This window comes from Siphateles boraxobius, unplaced genomic scaffold (assembly GCF_051911475.1).
Source record: "Siphateles boraxobius isolate OS27281-9 unplaced genomic scaffold, OSU_SipBor_1 30, whole genome shotgun sequence".
Taxonomy (NCBI): domain Eukaryota; kingdom Metazoa; phylum Chordata; class Actinopteri; order Cypriniformes; family Leuciscidae; genus Siphateles; species Siphateles boraxobius.
Genome location: NW_027508920.1, coordinates 2067656 through 2092727, shown reverse-complemented (window position 1 = coordinate 2092727; position 25072 = coordinate 2067656). Strand labels below are relative to the sequence as shown.

At 40.6% G+C, this 25072-nt stretch overlaps 1 protein-coding gene and 1 long non-coding RNA gene across 3 annotated transcripts in view; one reads left to right on the top strand and one right to left on the bottom strand.

The window, feature by feature from the left end:
• Nucleotides 1–7102: 7102 nt before the first annotated feature.
• The window catches only part of LOC143757171 (uncharacterized), a 53552-nt gene continuing 35582 nt past the window's right edge, over nucleotides 7103–25072 (bottom strand). The window contains exon 2 of the long non-coding RNA XR_013210426.1: nucleotides 7103–7277. This is a non-coding gene — a long non-coding RNA (uncharacterized LOC143757171). The remainder of the gene's footprint in view (nucleotides 7278–25072) is intronic.
• LOC143757169 (uncharacterized) lies at nucleotides 12408–25018 on the top strand. 2 transcript variants are annotated; one of them, XM_077248115.1, is made up of 5 exons: nucleotides 12408–12485; nucleotides 12677–12844; nucleotides 13027–13918; nucleotides 22411–23826; nucleotides 24923–25018. In XM_077248115.1, exons 2-4 carry the CDS (start codon nucleotides 12677–12679, stop codon nucleotides 23565–23567), a joined length of 2217 nt encoding a protein of 738 aa, XP_077104230.1. In that variant the 5' UTR covers nucleotides 12408–12485; the 3' UTR covers nucleotides 23568–23826; nucleotides 24923–25018. The 2 variants fall into 2 exon arrangements, with proteins under 2 accessions (XP_077104230.1, XP_077104231.1); XM_077248116.1 differs by lacking the exons at nucleotides 12408–12485; nucleotides 24923–25018 and having other exon boundaries at nucleotides 12663–12844; nucleotides 22411–23599.

The window sequence follows — 25072 nt, the reverse complement described above, 5'->3', positions numbered from 1 at the left end:
TTTCATGACAAACCTAATAAGGTGGATCAGGACGCGGCACTTCTTCACCTGATGAGCGTATCTGAGGTAAAACGGCAGCGTCAGAATGACGGAAACCGACAGAAGGGGAGGAATGTCACCGTGAAATACAGCCTGCTGTGGGATGAGCACCCCAACAAATTGCCAGTTTGCAAGGCCACATTCCTGTCAGTTTTGGGTGAGTAAAGTTTTCATGGTTTGAATAGTTGAAATCCGTTTTGTATGTGATTTTCCTTTGTAGTTACACTAATGGGCGTCATGTTTTATGCTATTAGAAGGATTGTTTTTTGGCTACTTATCAGAGAAAAGTAATGATGATACACAACCCTTTATTTGTGTAGTGGATGGCTGAAGCCATTTCTAGACAAAGCGGTGCTAACTGTTTGTAAACTCCAGGGGTGAAAGTGTTCATGTCTTACTGGTGCTACTGGTCAGACGCTTTATGAAATGTAGTAGGAAGGTGTGTGTGTGTGTGTGTGTGTGTGTGTGTGTGTGTGTGTGTGTGTGTGTGTGTGTGTGTGTGTGTGTGTGTGTGTGTGTGTGTTTTTCTGCTTGTCTGATGGAATTGTGGAGGAGACTGGGGCTGTAAAGCGCTGTTCAGGGAAGGAATCAAGGGGCAGGGGGGAGTGTGTGTGTGTGTGTGTGTGTGTGTGTGTTTGTTTATTTGGTGACAGTCCAGGAGGCTTTAAAGTGGTGTTAAGGGAAGCAAGGGGAAGAGGTGTGGTAAAGGGAACGTGTGTGTGTGTGTGTGTGTGTGTGTGTGTGTGTGTGTGTGTGTGTGTGTGTGTGTGTGTGTGCGTGCATGCATGCTTGTGTGTGAGAGGCTTTAAAGTGGTGTTGGTGGCAGAGGGGGCGGTATGGGTTAGGGCAGGGGTGGGGTGGGGAACCTATGTTTCGAGGGCCGGTCCCCGGTATAATTTTAATGTTGTGCAGCTTCACATGAAATTACATATTTTGTAAAGAAATGACATTTGCAATACAATTAAGTTATATTTAGGGATCCTAGAGAATGAAAAAGGTTCCCCACCCCTGGTTTAGGGAGTATGGGGAAGGGGAAGTTTGGGATGTGTGTGTGTGTGTGTCACGTGTCGTTAGCAGAGCAGAGCAGATCAGTGGTGCAATGTGTGTGTGTGTGTGTGTGCGCGTGCGCATGTGTGTGAGTGCGAAATCTACATTATTGGGTGTCAAAAAAGGTTGCGAGACAATGCTCTAGACTACTTCGCTAAAACTAAGCTACTTGGAACATCAAAAGAAGTGTTTTAAGTTGATTCTGTACTGGACTATGTGTATAGTGCGTGTAATGATGTGTATGCATGTTGGTTTTACATTGAATCGATCTAATTCATTAATTTACCTTCACTTTACCACAGGAATCAGCAAAGACCGGGCCTCCCGGGTTGCCCGGTATTATGCTGAGACTGCAGAGGCTCGTCCGGAGAGAAGAGGTGGTGCGAGAAACATCGAGGGGAACGACAGTAGAAGGCAACTGATCATAAATCACATCAAGACCTTCACGTGCAGGGCCAGCCACTATGGCCGGAGGGGAGCACCTGGGCGCAGGTATCTGCCAGCTGACCTCAGTGTGCGCAGGATGCATGGGCTCTTTGAGGCTCTAAACCACGCACACACAAGCTACTCCCTCTACTACTCTGTTTTTGCCAAAAATTTCAATCTTGGCTTCGGCCACCCAGCAACTGATGCATGCTCTGATTGTGCCAAATACAAATTCAGAATCACAGATCCAAATATGACAGAAGCAGAGAGGCAGATAGAATCTGCATCATTCATTTTGCATCGTCGTAGAGCTCGTGTTTTCTATGACCTACTAGGCAGAGTTGCGAAGGATTCTGTGTCTGTCTGTGTGGCGAACAGGACGGCCGAGGGACGTGAGAGAACGGCGCGAGGCCGGTGGTGCGATTGCTAATGAGCAACACCTGTATAGCACACCGGTCTCGCATCTCTCACGGAGGAGCGGAAGCATAAAGGGGGAGCGACGACATTAATGATGGAGAGAGGAACAGGCCTGATTTTAGTTGTTCTGGTTTTTGTATTTGTGTTTTATTTTAGCCAGCAGTCGTCCGCGAGGGGCTGCTGGCCGTTATGTTTTATTTTGGGTAAGCCAGCAGTCGTCCGCGAGGGGCTGCTGGCGGTATTTTAGTTTGTTTGTTTTATTTTAAATAAAGTTTATTTTGATTGTTCGCCGGTTCCCGCCTCCTTCTTCCCTGAACATTGCTACAGTCTGCTTTGACATGATGCAGAATCTGATCCTTCCCAAAACTCCAATAGGGCAGGCCTACTACTCTCGTCAGCTGTATCTCTACCTGTTAGGTGTTGTAAGACACCATGGAGAGAATAGTCGGCAGCCAAAAGAGGATGTCCATCTCTATGTGTGGCAGGAAAATCAGGGTCCCAAGAACAGCAACATGATTGCATCTGCTTTGAATGACTGCTTCACAGTTCGCCTTGCCAGTCAAATTCGCAGATCCAAGGGGCTTCGGCTCTTCAGTGACTCGTGCTATGGACAAAACAAAAATATGACCATGGTCTCCATGCTCATGGAGCTAAGGCAAACCTTCCCCAATCTTTGCATCGAGCACACATTTCCAGTCAGGGGGCACAGCTATCTCCCCGCAGATAGAGTTTTTGGCAGGATTGAGCAGAAAATCAGAAGGATCGACACAATTCTCCTGCCACAAGAATATCATGCCCTCCTGCAGCAGTTTGGTAATGTGTACATTTACGGCACAGACTGGAAGGCTTTTGATTACAAGTCAGCTACAAAAGAGTGCGTGAAGGCGCAGAGAAGCTTCAAGATCAGTGAAGCACGCATGCTGGATTTGAGTACCAACAAGGTTGGTATAAAGGTGGCATACAATGGGGAGTACTGCTTCCACAGTGTGCTGAAACGGGGCAAACGGTGGGCTGACCTGAAACCTGCCATTCTTGAAAGCCAAACCACAGTGAAGAAAGCAAAGAAGCAAGATGTGGTTGCACTCCTGAAAGCAATAGGTGTGTCTGAGGCAGTGAGCGCATTTTATAGTGATGCACTATCTGATGTGAATGAAACGCTCACCAGAGTGACGAAGACCCAGAATAAATTCCTACAGTGTAGTGAATGAATGTAATGCAGTATGTAATGCAGTATTAAATTTTATCTTTGTTTTATTGTTATAAAGGTTATGCACTTCCAGCAACAACATTTTAATTGGTTTCGCACTTAATATTGCACTAATTGGCCATTTGTTTTGTATGTGTGTTATGTTTTACTGTGTCTTTACTGTGAATTGCGAGCGCTCCATAGTCTCATATAGAGCTCATGATATTGTATGTTAACTTATTCTAAAAACAGACTGAAAAAAATGAATGGTTTTATAACATTTTTGAGCAAAGAACACATGGTGGATATGTAGTGGAGAGTGGATATATAGCGTTTTGAAAAGAAATAGAATAAACTTTGGATTTATGATCATTAACATTCTTGTTTGATTTCTCAATTATTGTTGATGGTGTTCAGACTGACCCAAAAATGATTTTTAACTATATAAATTAAATACTTACAAAATATGTAGGTCTGGGTAAATAATTGTCCTTTATCTCAAAACAATCAAAATGGATATATAGCGTTTTGGAAAAGAGCTCTTCAACTGTACATTGACATTTACAATAAAAAGAAAAAAATTGCATCATCTTGATGTTTTTTTGTTTGTTTGTTTTTAAATTGTATAAACCTGATAGTTCCTTTGTATCCTTGATGGTCATTAGCTCTGCTGTTATATTAAAACAGTATTTGCCTACTTGAATGCCAAATAAATAATATAACATAATATTTCGATGAACGCAAGCTGCAAAATATAACTTTTGGGGGGGAAATTTCAGTGGTGTTATAGCACGAAAGTACGTTAACAGCGTCAATACAATGCGAATGAACCGCTGGAAACATTTTGACACATAATTTGTGTCGATTGCAAGTGACATCACTTGTAATCGAAAAAAAATGCAGAAAAAAGACCGCAGGCAAATTTTTGGACTCCTTTTTTACTACACTGCATGTTTTGCTAACTGTTTTCACATCTTTCTTTTGCTGATCTGAACTTACAAATGCGCTTCCAGACTTTTCTTGTACGCTCACTGAGTTTTCGTTCTCCATTCTGGCATATATCTCTCGTGGGGGCGGGGCTAGTGAAGGCGTCAGTACTGTGTTTACATGTGTGGATGTAGCGTCTGTAAGCACAGTTTTCTATAAAGTTTATATCTGTATTTATCTGCTGCTACAATTGTTGAGATGATTTCTTATAGAATGAATAGTTCAGACGAATTAAATCATTATCATCAGTAATCGTCGCTAACAGGACACTGGATATTCGTGGTAGGCCTAAGTCAGATTTTTTAAAAAGTTTTAATATACTAATTCAGTTACTATTTATAATACAGTACTTTTTTTTCAGGTGGAGAGGTATTTTAGAGCTCAGTGAGAGCCCATAACATTATACTGCAGTGTTGTCTTGATTTAGCCCAATCATTACATGACCTGTTTATCTACATACGGTTACAGTCTTTTATTAGATCATATTTGCTTCGATTAGATCATATTTCCCCCCAGCCACTCCAAACAACATTAGGCTAGAGTACTGTACAGTACAAAAAGTACTGTATCTGAAAACCGATGGTATTGGACCAGAGCGCTGGTCAATCACTGCCTGATTCAACTTTGGCAATGTAAAGCCTTTTTGCCATGCCAATAAAGCTATTGAAACCTGAATTTGTAAATTGCTGATTAACTTGTGATGCAGAGTTTATGAAAGAGGAGAGAAATGACTTGACCACAGACCACATCTCTGTTCATGATATGTAAACACTCAATTATTTTGAAGTATTGCCCGGGTCGCAGTGAGTCAATATTTACTTTGTGTGACTGATCAAGCTATTATATGTAGCTAGTATCAGTAACAACATGCTTTTTGTGTCCATATTTGAATATTAATCATTTAAAAATGCTCAATTTAAATGTTTAATCTTTAATAGTCTTTAATAATAAATATATGTCCAAATGCAAAACCTAATACATGCAAGTATTTATGACTGAAAACATCCAGCAACCAGGGAATACATACAGCCATGGATATATATTTATATATAGGGCTATACAGCCATCTACTGGTTACACAACAGTATTACAGATAATAATGGTGCATGAGGTATATTTTATAGTCTGCAATTTGTTATGTGGAAGTTCAAATAAGTTTGAATTGTTAGATTATTATACATTTCCTTTTATCATTATCCGGGGAGTGGAGAAGCTTTTCCATAAACAAAATTCTGATGCTGTCACAGAGGATGGAGTGGTAGTACTAGAGATCCACTGTCCACATCAGACAAGAATCTTTCTGTTGTGAAGAGGTGGAGTCAGGAGGATGCATTTGCAGCTTTATTTAAGAATGGTCACTGAATGAGTGTGTGGAAGAGGCTTATATGAGTGTGTGTGAATGAGGTGCAGGTGTGAATGTAATCAGTCCCAGGTATGAGGCATGATAGGAATTGAAGTTCGGTGAGTGAAGTTAATATTCTGGAGACGGCTCCCTCTGGTGGTGAAGAGGAGGCAGTGCGGGAGCCTGCTCTGTTACACTTACTTTGTTCAGACACATCACCTTTGAATGACTGGGATCTTGATCTTCAGACACCTAATATTATGCAAATATTTTAATTTCTTTGGAGCTCTAGATTAAAACCAACACAGTTCACAAGTACACAAGGGGTTGCACTTTATTCTTATTAGTCTATGCTGCTCTTGGATTATCATACCAACAGCATATGAATGTTAAGGGGATAGTTCACCCAAAAATAAAAATTCTCATATATTTTACTCCTGAGAAAACTCCTGAGATTGCTCTTAGTTCTTTCATCCAGCCGCAACACTGCTCTGGTGATCCTGGGGAACCCCCTCCCCCTCCACGGGGGCCCCAGGGCCCAGCAGGCCTCGATCAAACCAGATATGGGCTCAGGCAGGAGAGAGAAGACTCTCTCACAAAGAACCAAGGACAATCTCAGGAGTTTTGGAACAAAGACTCCAGCCAACAACGACTCCAATCACCCACTCTTCCGACTTCCTCACTTCTCCTGGGTGCTCGGCATGGCCTCAACAGGGCCCCAGGCCCTGACCAAACCAGCCGTGCGTTCCTGGAGATTGAGGACTCTAACCCACCATGCAAGTTCATCATATCTTCTTCATCAATCAAAGAGGAAAATGATGGAGACTTCAACATCTGACACTCGCAGAATCATCAACAACTTCAGTTTTCCACAACTTTGATAATAGTGTACGCTACCCAGGCATGCAAGTATACGTTTGATTTGATGCTTTGAAAATGAAATGCTGATGTTCTTCTCATATAGTTACATGGAACTTCTCAATAGTTCCGTTTTCGGTTTCCTTCTATCACTCACCTATTTATGTATTCATGTGTGTATGTTGTTTAGTTTATTTATATTCATATAAATATCTATATTTAGTTAATAAAACTTGTAAATAATATGTATTTGGTTCTGTTTTGTTTGCAATACAAAGTCACGTTTACGATCGCGGTTTTTGCTACTTGCTCAAAGTGCTGTACATGCTAAGAAATAATTATTCTTCTGTGGCCATGGAAGATACCCTTTTCTTAGAATAAATTAATAATCAAAAGTGTTCGTTGGACGAACTGATTAATTGATTGTAATATTAATTCAGCCACGTCAAGTTAATCCAATTAACTGACCCAAATATTCATAATTAATAATAACAAGTTATTATTGATTATTAATATTTCATATAGCTAGGTTCTTTACACTTGTTTGTTAATGAAACGTTTTTCACATGTACATAGCAATCAAACTTGAAATAGGAATGAAGTTCTTAAAGGAACACATACCTTTATACAGGGACATCACTAGGATTGGAAGACAGGATAATCACCCATTACCTGAAGAATTGTATTCTACTGGGTTACAAACACATTTCAGCGTGCTAGATCGCCTCTTATTTAACAAACTAAATGAATGCTCTGCTAGTTATGTTATGACTCGGAAGGAAAATAGTCAAAGGATTCAGTTGCGAGTGAAACAGGTTTATTGAACACAATAGTAGATAGCTCAGAAAGTCAGACAGGAAGCTGGCAGAAACACTCAGGCTCGGCAACGCAGAGACGCAATGGGCAGACGAAGACACAGGAACAGATAGCAAATCCTCGGGGAAGCCTCGGGAAAACCACTGCTTGGAAACAGGACTGGAACGCAGAAAGACACGGTGAGAAATATCCTAGGTGAGCCTCAACAACCATCTGACAAAGACAGGACGAGATGACAAACAATATAAAGGACATTCTCATTCAAAACAGCTGGCGCTGATCCGCTCATCAGCTGTGCTAACAAGTCCAATGGTGCGCATATTTGGAGAAATAATGATTTATCACATGTTTGTAAAATATTTCGTCATACAGAATAAAATTTCTATTCATTTTCCACTGAATTATGCGATCTGAAGACCTCAAACAGCGAACACAGCGAGCTCTCTCTTCTCTTCCCGATTTGCGTCAGTTATGATCTCAGCATTCTCTTATTCGCTGTACAGCTGTCAATCATCTCACATGGTTCAACGTGACCATAATCCTGCCTTTCTGATGACGCGGTCCTGTGTATACTTCCTCATTCTGACCTCCGCAGTGGGGGACCCAAAATGGCGTCTTGCTGAGTAGATCTGTAATTTGCACCTCTTCTGGTTAAGAAGGAATTCTTTGGTCAACGGGTCGTTACTTTGATCCTATGGCGGATGATTTTAATCACTAAAAACTGTAAAACAAAAGCTGGAACCCGCCTTTGAGTATAATGGGCAAAAAACGAGTTAATAGAAACCTGCGCGCCTCGTGGAACTTCAACAGTCTGATGTCTCGTGAATCTCTTGACCAAAATATGGATGTCTCCGTGCCTGAATCTGGAGAAGCCTCCCTTAGATCACACGATAAGTTTGAAAATGGTTTCGATGCTTGTGCTACACCCAGCAAAAGTCCTCCTGGAAAAAAGAAAAAAGCTTATAGTGTTGTATCGCTTACTGAGATATTCAACACTATTCAGTCCCTGAACTCCAAGCAAGACGCGGTTTGTCAAAAGATAACTCACATCGAGAGCTCCATTGAGATCACAACTGCGGCTGTGAACTCTTTGTCTGACACCGTTAATCGACTCCTTTCAGATGTTGCCACTCACGGCGAAAAGATTGGTAAGGCCGAAGCTTCGATACAACATATGCAACAGGAGAATGTTTCTCTCAAGTCTAAAGTGGAAGACCTAGAAAGGTACCGCCGCAGATGGTGTTTGAAATTACTTGGAGTGAAAGAACGTGAGGAAGAAAATGTCCGAACGACCACAATCAAAGACAAGCTGGAGGAGGCTGTGGATGTGGTCCATCGTGTAGGCAAACAACGGCCGGATGGCTCGCCGCGACACATCATCATTCGATTCGCCACGCGGAGGTACCGCAACATCATATGGATGGAAGCTAAGAATTCTATCGACCTCAGAGAGAACGCTCTCTATGTCAAGGAATCTCTCTCCAAAGCAGACATTGAAAGTTGGAATAAACTTTGGCCCCTTGTCCTGGTGGCACGGAAGGAAGGAAAGAAGGCCGGTCTCAGTGGTCCCTTTGCTGTTATCAATAACAAGAGAATTGCTGCCAATTCAGCACAGCATCCGTAAACTGACTACAGTTCCCTTTCAAGGGAACTCGAGCTGCGTCAAGCTGTGGGAACGCCTCTGCGTGTGTGCGTCATGAAGCACGTATGGAATCAGTCCAATGGAGAGACGGAACGTCATAGGCGGGTGACGTCATCGACCAGGAAACTATAAAGCACCTCCAAAACACAAGCGCGACAGCTTCTTTGCCTTCATTAAGCGCTATATGTGGATCTGTCTCAAGTGTTTTTGTCTGTCACTAAGCAGGAGTTTCACTATTTCAAAAAACTATATATATATATATTATATTGAGAGACAATGGCGAGCGAACAACAATTTAAAAAGTGTGTTCCTCCCTGCTCGCGCTATTTAACGAGCGGGTATACACACAGCTTATGTGTTGTTTGTTTGGGAGTGCAGCATGCCCAGTCAGCTCTCGAGGGGGCTGATTGTGAGCATTGAGAGCGTTTGCCTCTTAGAACGCTCCGCTCCCGCCGATCACTCTTTGAGGAGAGTGGTTCGGTTCGCAATCCCCGCGGATCGGGTCCCGCTTATGCCGAGGCTGAGCGGCGACGTCATTCGTGGGGATCGCAGATGGATCTAACAGCGGGGCTTGAGATAGGGCTCTGCCCTATCTCAGCCCTTACCTGTTAGATCCAGTGCCTCAGTCTCGGGTTCGGAAGCACGCTCTGCGGTTTCTTCCCCCCGAACTGAGGCCCCAGTACTGCAACTATCCAGTTCTGAGGATCTGGATGTTGTTAGTCTGGATGCGGGAGATGTCGATGATTCGCCATCACGCTCTCCCGAAAGTGAGGAGCTTATTGAGGTGCTCACTCGTGCTGTTTCTAAATTAAGCATCGAGTGGCAAGCTGTTAGGCAGGAGAAAAATCTAAATTAGATGAAAGAGTTTTGCCTTCCCGTTCTCAACCTCCAAGCCGGTGCTTCCCCTTCTTCCCTGATCTCCACACAGAGGTTTCGAGATCGTGGAAAAAGCCGGTCTCTTATCGTGTTTTTAGCCCTCAAACTTCCACTTATTCAAACATTGTGGGGGCTAAATCTCATGTTTATGGGGCGATGCCCAAAGCAGAAGAGGCGCTTGCTAGTCATCTTTCTGCTGAAGCTGCATCTTCTTTTAATTATTTAGCAGACGCTTTTATCCAAAGCGACTTAAGTTACAGTTAAACTAACAATATGAGACAACAATATGAAAGTGCTATGACCCTTCCCAGATTAATCATGTATGTAGGAATATTAACATGTATGTAGGCATACTTCCCCAATAAGGTGCGCGTTTGGTCTTTTATATCACTGTATTAGTCCATTAAGCTACGTTAAGCGCTTTGTCCTGATGGAAGGGGAATCCTTGAGTATGATGAGGTATCGAGGGAAACCGATTATAATCCCGTTCATGGTAGAAAAAGTTGATAAGATGTAGCTTAACACAAGGAAAGTAACAATGAAGTTAATGAATGAAACATAAAAACAGCTTTTGTGCCTTTATCATCTTTTCCGCATGTACACTGACCCAGATAATCATCACAAAAAAACTTAATGCATGCTCAATTGTTGTAAATGAGTTTTTATGAATGAATGGCTTGCTCTAACTGTTGCTCTGGTCTTCGTCAACAACACGCGCTTGCACCCCCTGCTGGTGAGGTGAATTAACAGCAGATGGAGATTATGCTCGGTAATCTACTGCTTTTCCTGCAGTTCCTGGATGTCAACGTTGAATTTACTGTCGAATTTGAACCACTGAATTTGTGGAAGCGAATTTGCACAGCGAAATAAAATGGACCGAAAACCACCTGTTGAATATTATATGTTGTATTTTTAATCAGTTTGAATATTTTGGAAGTGAAATATGAAAGGTGAATATGGATTATTGAAATTTTACTAATGAAAATGTGTTTGAAATGTTTTGAATTTAAATATTTGCATCTTAAATATTCAATCATGCTAAATTTCAGCCCATAAAAATGCAAGCCCTAAAAATTCAATGCATTAAAATACAATCAGGGTTAATGCAATAAATATTTTTTTCAAGTAGTACAATTCAACAGGCTTTTTGTTTCAAAAACATTTGGCATTATTTTACTTCCATAGAAACCTTACCGCTGCTCCATCTGTGGCGAAAGATTCGCCTTTAAAAGGGTTTTTCAGACTCACCAGAAGAAACACGCTGCTCCAGAATCATCATAGCTTCTTCATGTCATCATTTTTAGGTTATTTAAAAAAAACACCTTGCAGTGTTTTGGTAACGTTATATTATGGTTGTAAAAAACTTAAAACTAATGTGTGTCTAAAACAGGGGTGCCCAAACTGTCCTGAGGAGTTTAGCTCCAACCATAATTAATAAATTCATGCATCTAAGATGGCGCCCGCTACTCAATCATCCATCCATCCATTTTCCGAACCGCTGGTCCAATGTGGAGACAGCGTAATATCATACAGGTATAAGTTGCTTTTTAAACTGTAATAAAGGGTTATACAGAGTTTCCATGACAGAGTTCAAGATAAATCTTTTCATCTCTCTACTGGAGCTGCCAGTTTCAAATGATGCAAAAGCAGCAGCCCTTCCAGCGCACTCAGTGTCTGAATTCACCCACTTGTTTTTATTCACTCCTTCAAGTGAACTATATTAGTGGACTAATGTAGGGAATAGTAAATGAGAGTATAGGGGGTGATTTTGAACACAGCAAAGGTCTTCAGACTCACTAGAAACTTCCAGGCAAGTGTGTTGGAGCTGAACTGTACAGGACGTTGGCCCTCCAGGAGCAGGATTGGACGCCCCTGTTCTCGAACATTATTAACTGTGTTGAAATGAATCCTCTCAATGAAAATCTGTATTTCTTTGTAACAAATTTAAATTCTCTGTAATGTGCAGATCAGTTTCTGATGTTGGATTAAAGTGTGTTTATGGGGCGTTTAATCACACTAACAGAATTACCTAATTCTTTTAGCAGTTATTTAAGACTTACTGAAAAACATGATGACATGAAATGAGCCTCATTATTTTGTTACACAAAGCTGAAATGATCCAGACATGGAAATGAAATAATACACTACAGGTACAGTAACGTGTTCTAGGGTCAGTTTTTGGCATTGACAACTGCATTTACTTACAGGTGTGAATCGTGAAATGTCGTAGTTCACAAATCAGCTTACAGTTGATATCTTTCTTATCGCATTTGGAAATGCTTGTGCTGCTTTTAGACGGTGGGCCGAGGGGAGATTTCGTGTGTTCAGACGATCTGTGGGGATGGATAAGCCAGTTTTTTATATATAACCACTGCACTTTTCAAAAAAGCAAATAAAAATTGTTGCCACTCACATACTAATGAAGTGTGGAATCTGACAAACAGTGTTTTTTCAGGATTCACAGATCATCAGAAAGTGAAGTACAGAAAACAGAAAGCGTCAGGAACATATCTTCCTTTACAGTGCGCCTCTGATATCTGCGCCGCAGCCGCTTTCTCCTGTCTTCCACTTAAACCCGCGAATTTGCGTTATTCAAATATTAACGGTCATTTTGACTTACCGCCTGACTGACTAACAATCGTTTGTTGGTGTCAATATTTATTAATATAATTAGTCCCTAGGCAACGTCAGTGAAACACAATGGTATTTTTAATAAGATAAATTATTTTTGGTGAAGCCTCTAATATTTTACTCCATCGCTAGTACTATAGGAGGCGCTGTGACGTTATTTAGTCTAACTTTACCGGTAAAAGTACCGAAGAAAGAAAGACTACTGGATCTCTCAGACGGTGGGTGTTTAATCTGTTATACATTATGCGTTTTTGCTGTTTACCTGTTCTGTCTCTAGTTTTTAATGAATTTAATATAGCTTTTGCTCGCAATGAAAACACATTTACATTTGAAATGAAATGTTTCTGAATATTCTCCAAAAATAAGATGTTATTTTCTTTAGTTCTGCTCATGATGTGTTTGTCTTCAGATGTTGACCATGAGAGCACAGATGGATGTGATCTGCTGTAAATCAGTAGGAACAGATCTGTCCATGCTGGATATTGAGGATTTCATCACTGAAATCTGTCAGCTGAAGAAAGAGGTGGCGTCACTGAAGGCAAAGCTGAGAGAAAGAGGAGACAAACCCAACAGAGAGGTTTGAGCAGCTCATCATTTCATCCTTCAGCTCAATCAAACCAAAATTGTGTTAGCTTCTCACTTATGCACATCTCAAATTAAGCCAGCAGCAAAATATGCAAACAAATCACCAAAATAACCACTAGAGATAACTGCTGAGTAATGAGGCTAATATCAACAAGTTGTTCTTTATTTTGTCAGGATCTGGAGAAGTTTTCAGTGTGTCTGACTGATGGGACAGAAGCTCAGGATTCAGCCTGGAGATCCAGAGACTCAAAGGACTCAGAGCTCAACCGCAGTTTCTTCTGTTGTACTGACGCTCAGGATCATGGATCCGCTGATCAAACCTCCGACCGTAACGCTGGAGAACAACAGATGAAGATGTGCTCCGTCAAACTGGAGGACTGCAGGAACCTGATAGAGAGACGAGGAGAAGAAACCACAGCAAAGGAACAACAACAGAGCCATGAGGAGGAGGATGATGAAGATGAGATTGAAGATGGTGGGACAGAAGCTCAGGAATCGCTCTGGAGAGTCAGAGATCAGAGATCTAGAGACTCAGAGCTCAGCCTCACTTTACTGTGTCATACTGACGCTCAGGATCATGGATCCGCTGATCAAACCTCTGACTGTAACGCTGGAGAACAGCAGATGAAGATGTGCTCCGTCAAACTGGAGGACTGCAGGAACCTGATAGAGAGACGAGGAGAAGAAACCACAGCAAAGGAACAACAACAGAGCCATGAGGAGGAGGATGATGAAGATGAGATTGAAGATGGTGGGACAGAAGCTCAGGATTCGCTCTGGAGAGTCAGAGACCAGAGATCTAGAGACTCAGAGTGCAGCCTCACTTTACTGTGTTATACTGACGCTCAGGATCATGGATCCGCTGATCAAACCTCTGACTGTAACGCTGGAGAACAGCAGATGAAGACGTGCTCCGTCAAACTGGAGGACTGCAGGAACCTGATAGAGAAACGAGGAGAAGAAACCACAGCAGAGGACCAACAACGTAGCCATGAGGAGGAGGAGGAGGAGGATGAAGATCAGAATATTGATTATGTTGACGATGATGAAGATTTTGATCCTTCAGGTATGTTGCTACCTTTTTTGACTAGAAAAGTTTAGTGTTCCTTTTGTGATTTCCAAACACAGTTGAATAAATGTGGTTTATGTCTTTTACCATAAGCAAGTCTGTTTTGAAATGTATCTATGTGTATTCCACTCAAACCAGCAACAGATAAAGAAACGAACGATCATTTAAATCAGACTGTAATTTGCTGTTTGATGATCATCCAACATTACAGTATCAATCCGATGGTGTCAGAGGTGAATATACTCAGGTTATAAAGCGTTTAAGGCTTCTTCTCATGTTAGCGCATCTTATCACTTTGAGAGATTAAATTTTTTTTAAACTGAGAAAATAAGCATATTTACAAAAATGTTTTTATAATCGATCTCTCAGCCCGCATGGTTTCTGCTGAGCTCGGGATTCCAATCGGCCAAGATAAAACCATGGGTCTAGCCACGTCCATTGAATTCTGGGCATTAACTTGGATACAGTTAATTTCCAAGCCTCACCGCACAAGGAAAAATCGATAGGATATTTCTGGTCGGGTCTACCTTCCCAGACAGTCGAAACTGTTCTAAACTACTGTAGGCATTTTTCTAAAATATTGTATTCGAATATTCGGGCTCATAAAAATAGAATCTTCATTTATTTAAATGACGTTTAACGAGAAAGACATTATTTTTTTAAGTTTAAAGTTTTTGTCACCATTTCTGAACAAGCTTACGGTTAAGCAATATACACAACAAGCTTACGATATATCTTAAGGTTTTCTTTTACATGCTCGAGTAATAAAATGCACTGCGCTGGCAGACGTTGCAGAGACACAAAGATAACGGCGTGCTAAGCGAAGTTTCTAACAGAACTTTTCATTTTCTGTTCTTAAACCGGTCTCTCACAACAAAATTTAAAGGAAGCATATGTCTTCAAAATGAAATCATTTTGCAATCAGATGATAAATTATATTGTCAGATCACTCGAGGTACAGCGGCGCTTACCTGCAGTCGTGAATGCAGTTATGGATGGCTGTCTTTCCTCAGTCGACTGCTGTTTGGATTTCATTTGATTTCTCATTGTGGTGATCATATTATGATAACTCAGTTTCATTAATTTATTTGATTAAAAGTAATTCCATTTTGTAATATAATTTAGTGTTTGGGATTTATCATGGATTCACAGCATTTACAGCCAGCAAAGCAACATTAAAATTCTAATAGTTTTTTATTTTTCGAAAATTTAAGTATCGTGCACACCCCTATTCTAAACACAAACTGCTTTCTTTGCTCGGCCACTTAAACTTCTCATTCGGCATAATCGCAAGGCCGCCCTTTCAAGAGACATTCTAAACTCTATTGAAGTTAGACAACACGTGTCAGGACCCACTCATTTACGTAATCATACTTTAGATCTAATATTGTCACATGGAATCAATGTTGATGCAGTTGAAATTCTGCAGCAGAGCGATGACATCTCAGATCATTATCTAGTCTCATGTATACTTCATTTAGCCAAGGCTGCAAAACTGACTCCCTGTCACAAAATGGTAGAACTATCAGTTTTAACACTAAAGATTGCTTTATAAATAATCTTCCTCCTGATCAGTTTCATCTCTTCAGCATCCCAGATAGCTTAGAAGAACTTGATGTTGCAACAGAAACTATTTAGACTCTCTTTTCCAGCACTTTTCACACAAGAAAATAGTGCAACGCCGTTGTACAACGAGCACACCCGGACCCTTAAGAGAGATGCAAGTAAAATGGAGCGTAACTGGAAGAAAACAAAACTAGAGGTTTTTCACATTTCGTGAAGAGAGAGCACGATTGCGTACAGAAAGGCCTTCAAACTTGCTAGATCTGCTTATTTTTTCAACCCTCTTCGAAGAAAACAAACACATCCTTAGGTATTTTTTTCAAACAGTGGCTAAATTAATGAGAAATAAAGATGTTTACCCAGACGTTTCCAAACAGCACAGCAGTAATGACTTTATGATTTACTTTACTTACAAGATTAATAATGCTAGAGAAAATTATGCAACCGTCTACTACAGTATCACATCAGACAGTCCAGTGTAGTCTCCCTGAGGAAAAATTCCATTCATTCATTGCTATAGGAGAGAAAGAATTGTCTAAACTCGGTAAATCATCTAAATCAACTAAATGTATGTTAGACCCTATATCGACTAAGCTACTGAAAGAGATGCCTCCAGAGGTTATAGATCCTCTTCTTAATATCATTAATTTATCATTATCATTAGGATAACAAAAACTTTTAAGCTGGCTATTATTAAACCGCTTGTTAAACCACTTGATCCTACAGAATTAGTCAATTACAGGCCGATTTCGAATCTACCTTTTCTGTCAAATATACTACAAAAGGTAGTATCCTCACAACTATGTTCCTTTTTAGAAAGAAATGGTATCTGCGAGGATTTCCAGTCAGGATTTTGACCGTACCATAGTACTGAGATGGCTCTCATTAGTTACAAATGATTTGCTCTTATCCGATTGTGGTTGTATCTCTTGCATTGGCATGTCTCAAATCATACTTAACTGACCATTATCAGTTTGTAGTAGTAAACAAAGAGATGTCATATCGATCACAAGTTCAGTATGGAGTACCACAAGGCTCAGTACTAGGACCGTTGCTGCTCACTCTGTAATGCTACCCTTGGGAGATCTCATTAGGAAGCATGGCATTAGTTTTCACTGTAATGCTGATGATACTCAGCTGTATATTTTTACGCGCCCTGACGAAACTTACCAATTCACAAAATTAACGGAATGATATAAAAAACTGGATGACTTTTAATTTCCTACTACTTAATTCGGAAAAAAATTAGATTCTAATTATTATATCTACTTACAAAGTACTAAATGGTTTGGCTCCCCAGTACTTGAGCGAGCTCTTAAAGCATTATAGTCCTTCACGTCTATTGCGATCTCAAAATTCTGGCCAGTTGATAATACCTAGAATATCAAAATCAACTGCTGGCGGTAGATCCTTTTCCTATTTAGCACCTAAACTTTGGAACAGTCTTCCTAACATTCAGACACACTCTGTCAGTTTAAATCTAAACTAAAAACACATCTCTTTGCCCTAGCTTACACATAACACATTATCAACAAAATCATGTAAAATGTTAGGCTGCATAAACTTGGTCAGCCGGAACCGGGAACAATTCCCATAACACCTGATGTACTCGGTACATCATAAGAAGGATGGCATCTACGCTAATATTAGTCTCTCTGTTTATCTCGAGGTTTACCGTTGTCCGCCATATCCAAGCCGTATTCAGATCTGATGAATGACCTGTGCCTAGACACGGCGACAACGAAGCCTTGAAGAGTCGACTCTCCTCTGTGAAGGCCTCCTTCTCTTCCCCTACCTCTGTACAGATAAAATGTGATTCCAGTTTGCATGGATCTGAGGAAACGACTAAAAATTCTGTATAATGCAGGCCAGACAGGTTTGGCAATATGACTTTGTAAAGAAAGAGTAATATTTGTAATATTCAAATGCGCATACCTATAGCAGGGTATCCGCGGGGTCTTGAAAAGTATTAAAAGGTGATAAATCAATTTTGGGAAAATTAAGACCCTTAAAAAGTATTAAAAAGTCATACATTACATTACATTTTGATAGTATTTTTTCTGAATTAGCTGTCCAACAGTTTGAGTCCCAAAAACATCGTAAAAGTGTGTGAATTTAGTAATTTTTATTAAAAAAACGAAGAACTGAGGCACATGTCAGCATGATTGTTGTTGAGGGTGGAGCAAAGTTTTGTTTTGTTTTTTAATAAACTTTGCTTTGAATTACTATCCCAGCCTATTTGATTTTTTTTTATCAGAGTGGTCTATAGTCTTTATCACAATATAAAACTGTTAAGTTAAAAGTATCACCGATGTAAATGGTGACAGCTTGAAGTGGCGGTGAGGTATTAAAAAATATTGAGAAGTTGGAAAAAGTCTTGAAAAGGTATTAAAATTAACTTCAAGATTCCTGCATATACACTGTATAGACTAAACGTATAATATTCATGTGCACGTCGTCACCTTTTATATAGATTCATGTTTTTGAGGTTTACACGGAGATGATAATGTAAGACTGGAAAAACTCTAAGGACTTTAAGAGAGGGCCACTCTCTGAGAAAACAAAGGAAATTAACATTTGATCTCCCCCTCATGCACTATTGAGACGAAGGTCTCACCTCCCTCATCCTAATCTACATTTCTCTCCCCCATTCTTCATCCTGGCAGAGATCTCCCAAACTCACACAAGAATCTAAATGGTTTAATGTGAATGATTTTCATCAAGGTTTATACATGTTTGGTATTATTTGAAATGTCTCTGTGTGACTGGTACAAATGTCTCATTCTCAAAGAAGTAAAACAAAAGGTAATAAGGTTTTTAAGAGTTTAGGAATAACTGGCACACAAAGGAATGTGGTCTCTAGGCACTCCCAAAGGTGTAAATTCATGAATGCTAATGTCCACTATTCTTAGCAGATGGTCAACTTCTACCCCCAGTAATGGTGGGGGAATACAGTAAATTTCCACTAAACTCAAGTTTTACATATCAAATAAGGTCTGGCTATATAAGGAAAATGCAACGAGAGCTCAGGGCTGTTTTTTCTGTATTCAGATTAGCCCGTGTGGTTGAGGGTCTCGCGACTCTCAGCTCCCATAGCCATACAGTGTCGGGTAAAGGATTTTCCTCTTTGTTCTAGAACATTTGATGGTTTGCATTGATTATCTTTCAATTAATTATGGAATTGTAATAATACATTTACCTGACATAATAAATTGTTATATTTGATTATTCTAACAGACTTAAACTTTATTTTCATTGGAGTTAAAGGGAATAGTCAAACATTAACGTATATTTAATGATGCACAGATATCATTGAAAAACCTTTTCATTTTATGGAGTCAGATGAAACGAGATAATACATAAGATAAAATGTATTGCATTTAACCAAAAATACTTTGCCGCGAGAAAAGACGTAACACGCAAAGACCTTCACCTGTATTATTGGAAACCCTCATTGGACCAATAAACAGGCTTACAATAACGTTTTCAAAATCCTTCAAAATTTGCACCTTGGAAGCTATTTCAAAGTTTGCGTTCTCGAGCCACCAAACACCGTTGTTGTGCAAATGAACAGCCAGAACGCATTAAAAGTTATCTGTTTTCAGTTAAAACAGTGTTGTGTAAGCGGCCCCTAAGTTAATTACTAATGATCTTTGCAACAGAAGTGAATCAATCAAAAACTTACTTTAGCTAGACAATAACTTTTTTCTACAGCTGCTGTAAAGCCAAAACAATCTCAGTCCCATTTATTTCCTATTGTCCCTGTAAAGCTGATTTGAAACTATTTGAATTGCTAAAAGCGCTCTATAAATGAAGGTGACTTGACTTGACTTTCTTCATATATCTCCTCTCCCTCGCGTCTTTGACTCGCGTGCTAGAAGACGAGAGGTCTGGCTGCAGTAGCAGGCCTTCAGCAAGCCTGGGCTAAGCCCCTAATTCTGCCGGTGCCAGGCCGCACTATCCCCCTCCGCTCAGCCTCACACCGCAGCTTTTCCTGGTGCCGCACCCCACACAACAATGCCTGCCCCTCTCAACAAATGCCTCCTCCCTTGCGTGATGTTAGAGCCCTGCACGGGCTTCTCCCCGGTGGCCGCAAATCTAGGCCCGAGCCCGGCCCTTGCCCGAGACGCTCAGGTCTTACTGTGCGTTCACACCAGACACGAATTGAGCGTCAAATTCGTCCCTGCCGCGTCTAGTTATACGCGTGTACACTTTTAATCCATTCACGGATTTCGCATCCGACAAGAGTGAAGCGAAATTTACGCGCGTCGGATGCGAAATCTGCTGGCGGCCATCTTTTTACAAGATGGCTAATGTTGATCGAGCATTCATCGAGAGAGTCACTGCACTGTATTTGCTCTGGAGAGCAGAACAACGGCGTAGGGATAATCGTCGCCGTATTTGGGTCCACCAGACCCTTCGGAGGTGAACCCAGTTGGCGAGTTTCACCATTTGCTCCAGGAGCTGCGCCTGGATGACGGCCGCTTTCAGCGGTACTTCCGCCTGTCCCACGCCCAGTTTGATGACCTGTTGTCCTGCATCTTAGCGAGGATCACCCTCACCCTCACCCACCTGATCTGTAATTTATTTTTGTTTTGATGATAAATGGAGCCAGCCTAGGCTACTATAAAAGTGATTAAACTGTCCTGTGATTTTTTTTTCCCTCACACGTCCACTTTGTCCAGATACAAACTGTTCTTGCACTAGTATGTTGTATTGTTGTTGTTGTTGTTGTTTGTTGTTGTTGTTTACTTTATTTATACCCGTAGGTAAATTTGTTTTACAGTGCAATGACATTCTATGGCATCCAATACAAAAAACACAAGAACACAGGACACTACACTACACAACCCTATGTTGGTTCTCTTTACATTAGAATAATAATAATGTTTCATATAATCTAGATTAGATATGAAATAAATAGCATACAAAATTGTCTCATATATTAAAAATCAAGTTTTTATGTGATAAAATATTTACTTCACCATGTGACAGCAGCAAGCTGGCTCCTGATTGGTTAACGCGGCGCGAATTGACGCAGAAGTTCAGATTTTTCAACTCGGGTGGCAGACGCGAAATCGCATCAAACGCGTGAATGCACAAAAAACACTAAATAAATCATTTGCGCGTAACGCGGCAGACGCTCTATTCGCGCCATTCACGTGAACTTGACGCGCGAATGAGGCGAATTCGCGTCTACCGCGCCGCGCTCTACGCCTCATTCGCGCCGCATGAATTTTTTACGCGCGTAAGGCGTCTTTGCATTTACTTAACATTGAAATCACTTGCGCTAGACCAGGGGTAGGCAAGTTCGGTCCTAGATAGCCACTGTCCTGTAGAATTTAGTTCCAACCCTAATCAATCACACCTGAACAAGCTAATCAATGTCTTCAGGATTACTAAGGCTAATAGGCAGGTGAGGTTTTTTCAGTGTTGGAGCCAAACTCTGCAGGACAGTGGCTCCATAGGACCGAACTTGCCTACCCCTGCGCTAGACGCTCTATTCGCGTCCGGTGTGAACGCACCATTAGCCCGACCCGTGTCCGACAGCTCATCAAAATTATCAGCCCGAGTCCGAGCTCGTTTTTTTTTTTTTTCTCCATTACACAGCGACAGTCTGCCCTATTTGCAGCCATTAAATGGGTCAGTTCTGTTAGTTTATGTTTCTTTTCATTTATTTATTTGATCAATTTAGCCTCTCAAATCAATGCTAATGCTTTACTTGGCTACAATAAAATCCATAGATATAAAACACTTAAAACATATCACACAGACAGTTAGTTTAATAAATGTTTATTTATTAAACCATAGTGAGTAAAACAACGTTTTTTGAAATACTACTGAGGCAGGCTCAGGCCGCTCGCAGCGCTCGCGAACGAAATGAGCAATAGCCTACAATCTAAACAATTTTAATTAAAAACAAACTTGCAGGTTATCTTACCTCAAAAATGCACCACAGAACATGGCCATTCTTTTTTTCCAGTATTTTCGAACAGTTAAACGAAAATAAAGTCCAATCAAACAAAAAACATCAGTATTTTCGAACAGTTAAACGAAAATAAAGTCAATCAAACGAAAAGTTTAAAAAAAAAGTCTCCTCTCTGGTTTCTCTTAATACTCTCCGTTGCACATGAGGTGAATCGTGGGTTGCGCAGCTCGCGCTGACGAGAAACCTTCTGTGTGCGTGCGTGAGATAGTCATGTCAGTGTAATTATAAGATAGGTTAAAAACAGGTTATGAAATGTCTTTTTATTTTTCTATCATCGACGTCAACTTCTAATATTTTCTTTTAATTAATGTCTAAAAATATAAAAAAGATAACCCAAAAAAGGCCCGAGGCCTGGCCCGCATGTGAACAGTGACGTGAAAATTGGTCGGAAGCCCGGCCCTAGGGGCGTAAATAAGTCGGGGCCCGTCGTACTCGGGCTGAAATGCAGGGCTCTACGTGATGTTATCTCCGCTAAAGGAGCAAGCTCAGCCAGTTCATCCTGCCGGATTACCCGTCCGATGCCTTAAGTTGTATGCACCCATGGGCCCTCTCGGTCAAATGGATGTATGCACACCCTGTTCACCTGCCGACTGGCCCACCCGTCCGATGCTGTGAGCTGAAGGATCCCATCGGATCTTGTGTAGGCCCTCCCGGTCGAGCATCCAGACTCCCCTGTAAATACCATTTTGCCGACTTCGTTTCACTCTTTTTTGGGGGTTAGTTAGTAAATTCTCAGCTTTCTTCCCAAGTTAATTATTTGGGAGTAGTCTGGGTTCCGGCCACATCACTGAACTTGCTAAAGCTGGACTATGACGCTATTTTCTTCTAGAAACAAGCTTTGTTGCATTATTATAAAGCTGCTTTGAAACAATATGTATTGTAAAAAGCGCTTTATAAATAAAGGTGACTTGACTTATGCCCATTATGTTCCTTTCAGATGACGACGCTGGTTCATCTTCTGATGGAGAAACTTCCTCTATGTCCAAAGAGCGACAGACAGTGATCGATTGTGGAAAAACATTCAGCAACCAGGAACGTTTAGCGAGATGTAAGAGAAAACGCAGAGAACAGAAAGACTTCACCTGCAAGATATGTGACATCAGCTTTACAACCTCAGAAGAGAAGAGACGTCATTCAAAAGAGCACAAGAAGAAAGAGTTTAATTGTGATCAGTGTGAGAAGAAATGTAATTCCTCTTCTAGTTTCTACCGTCATAAGATGACTCATAAGGACAGGGAGGAAAAGCTGTACCAGTGCCCTCACTGTGAGAAGAGCTTCACCCAGGGATGGATTCTGAAGAACCATCTACTTGTGCACAGCAATGAGAGGCCGTACAAGTGCAGTGAATGTGAGAAGAGCTTCAAAAAGAAATCCATTCTGAAGAGCCATCTACTCACACACACTAATGAGAGGCCGTACAAGTGTCCTCACTGCGAGAAGAGCTTCAACCAGGGATCCCATCTGAGGAGCCACCTACACACACACACCGATGAGAGACCGTATCAGTGCCCTCAATGTGAGAAGAGCTTCAAAGATGGATATAAACTGAGGAAACATCTACTCATTCACACCAATGAGAGGCCATACCAGTGCAGTGAATGTGAGAAAACCTTTACAAACTCAACTTCTCTAAAGTTACACCAAAAAACACACTCTAATGTCAAACCGTATCAGTGTTCACACTGTGAGAAACGTTTCCATCATTCGACTCACCGGAAAACCCATGAGAGGATTCACACCGGAGAGAAACCGTACCTGTGCTCCTACTGCGGGAAGAGCTTTGCTAGTCCATTTTCTTTTAGAATTCATCTGAGAGTTCACACTGGAGAAAGACCGTATCACTGTAGTGATTGTGGGAAGAGTTTTTATAAGCCAAGTGACTTAAAACTACACAAGAGGACTCATACAGGAGAAAAACCTTTTAAATGTTCACATTGTGACAAGACTTTTGCTCGATCAAGTGCCATGAAGGTCCATGAGCGATGGCATACAGGAGAGAAACCTTACCGCTGCTCCATCTGTGGCGAGAGATTCGCTTTTAAATGGGTTTTTCAGACTCACAAGAAGAAACACGCCGCTCAAGAATCATCATAGCTTCATCTAATAAATTTTATGTAAAAAAAAAACACCATGCAGTGTTATGGGAACTTTATATTATGGTTGTAAAAAACCTAAAACTAGTATGTGTCTAGAAGAACAGGGGTGCACAAACCGTCCTGCAGAGTTTAGCTCCAACTATAATGAATAAATTCCTGCATCTATCCAGAAGATGATGCCCACAACTGAATTATCGATCCATCCATCCATTTTCCAAACCGCTGGTCCAATGTGGCTACAGCGTAATATCATACAGGTATAAGTTGCTTTTTAATTTAGGTTTATAAATGGGGTTTTCAGACTCACCAGAAGAAACACGCCGCTTCAGAACCATTATAGTTTCATCATGTTTAGGTTATGTAAAAAAAACGCCTTGCAGTGTTATGGAAACGTTATATTATTGTTATAAAAAAACAAAAACTAGTATGTGTCTAGAACAGGGGCGCCCAAACTGTCCTGCAGAGTTTATCTCCAACCATAATGAATAAATTCCTGCATCTATCTGCTTACTATCATACAGGTATTAATTGCTTTTTAATTGATTATTAAACTGTTTAATAAAGGTTTATACATAGTTTACAATACAGAGTTCAAGATAAAAAATGTTATCTTACTACTCGAGTTGCCAGTTTCAAATGCTTATTAAACAGCTCAAATTATGCAAAAGCAGCAGCCCTTCCAGTGCACTCAGTGTCTGAATTCACCCACTCGTTTTCATTCACTCCTTCAAGTGGACTATAGGGAATAGTGAATGAGCGTATAGGGGGTGATTTTGAACACAGCAAAGGTCTTCAGATTCACTAGAAACTTCCAGGCAAGTGTGTTGTAGCTGAACTGTACAGGACGTTGGCCCTCCAGGAGCAGGATTGGACGCCCCTGTTCTCGAACATTATTAATTGTGTAAAAAATGAATCCTTTGGATAAAATTCTCTGTAATGTGCAGATCAGTTTCTGATGTTGGATTAAAGTGTGTTTATGTGGCATTTAATCACACTAACAGAATGACCTAATTCTTTTAGCAGTTATTTAAGACTTATTAAATTAGGCTTATTTCCCTTAAATAATCCAGATATAAAATAATACACTACAGGTACAGTAACGTGTTCTAAGGTCACACTGTCAGTTTTTGGGATTGACAATTGCATTTACTGACAGGTGTAAATCGTGAAATGTCTTGTTCACAAATCAGATTTCATTAGCGCCTTAATTACTGTCTGTATTAATGTGCAACGGCAGTCAAGCCTGTATTTACTTACCAGTTACCAAGTAATATCTAAGCATACAATAAGCATTGTAATGCAATTACTAATGTAAGTTTATTGTCTTATCGCTCTCCTTTGTCTCAGGGAGAGTGTGTTTGTGGCTGGCCTGCTTCATTTCTTGCCTGTGTTTTGCTGGAGGGGGTGCAGTAAAAACAACATACAATAAATGTTTCCAATTTAAAATCACTGTTTTCTATTTGAATCAATATTCTATTTTTTCTGTATTTTTCTATTTTCTAC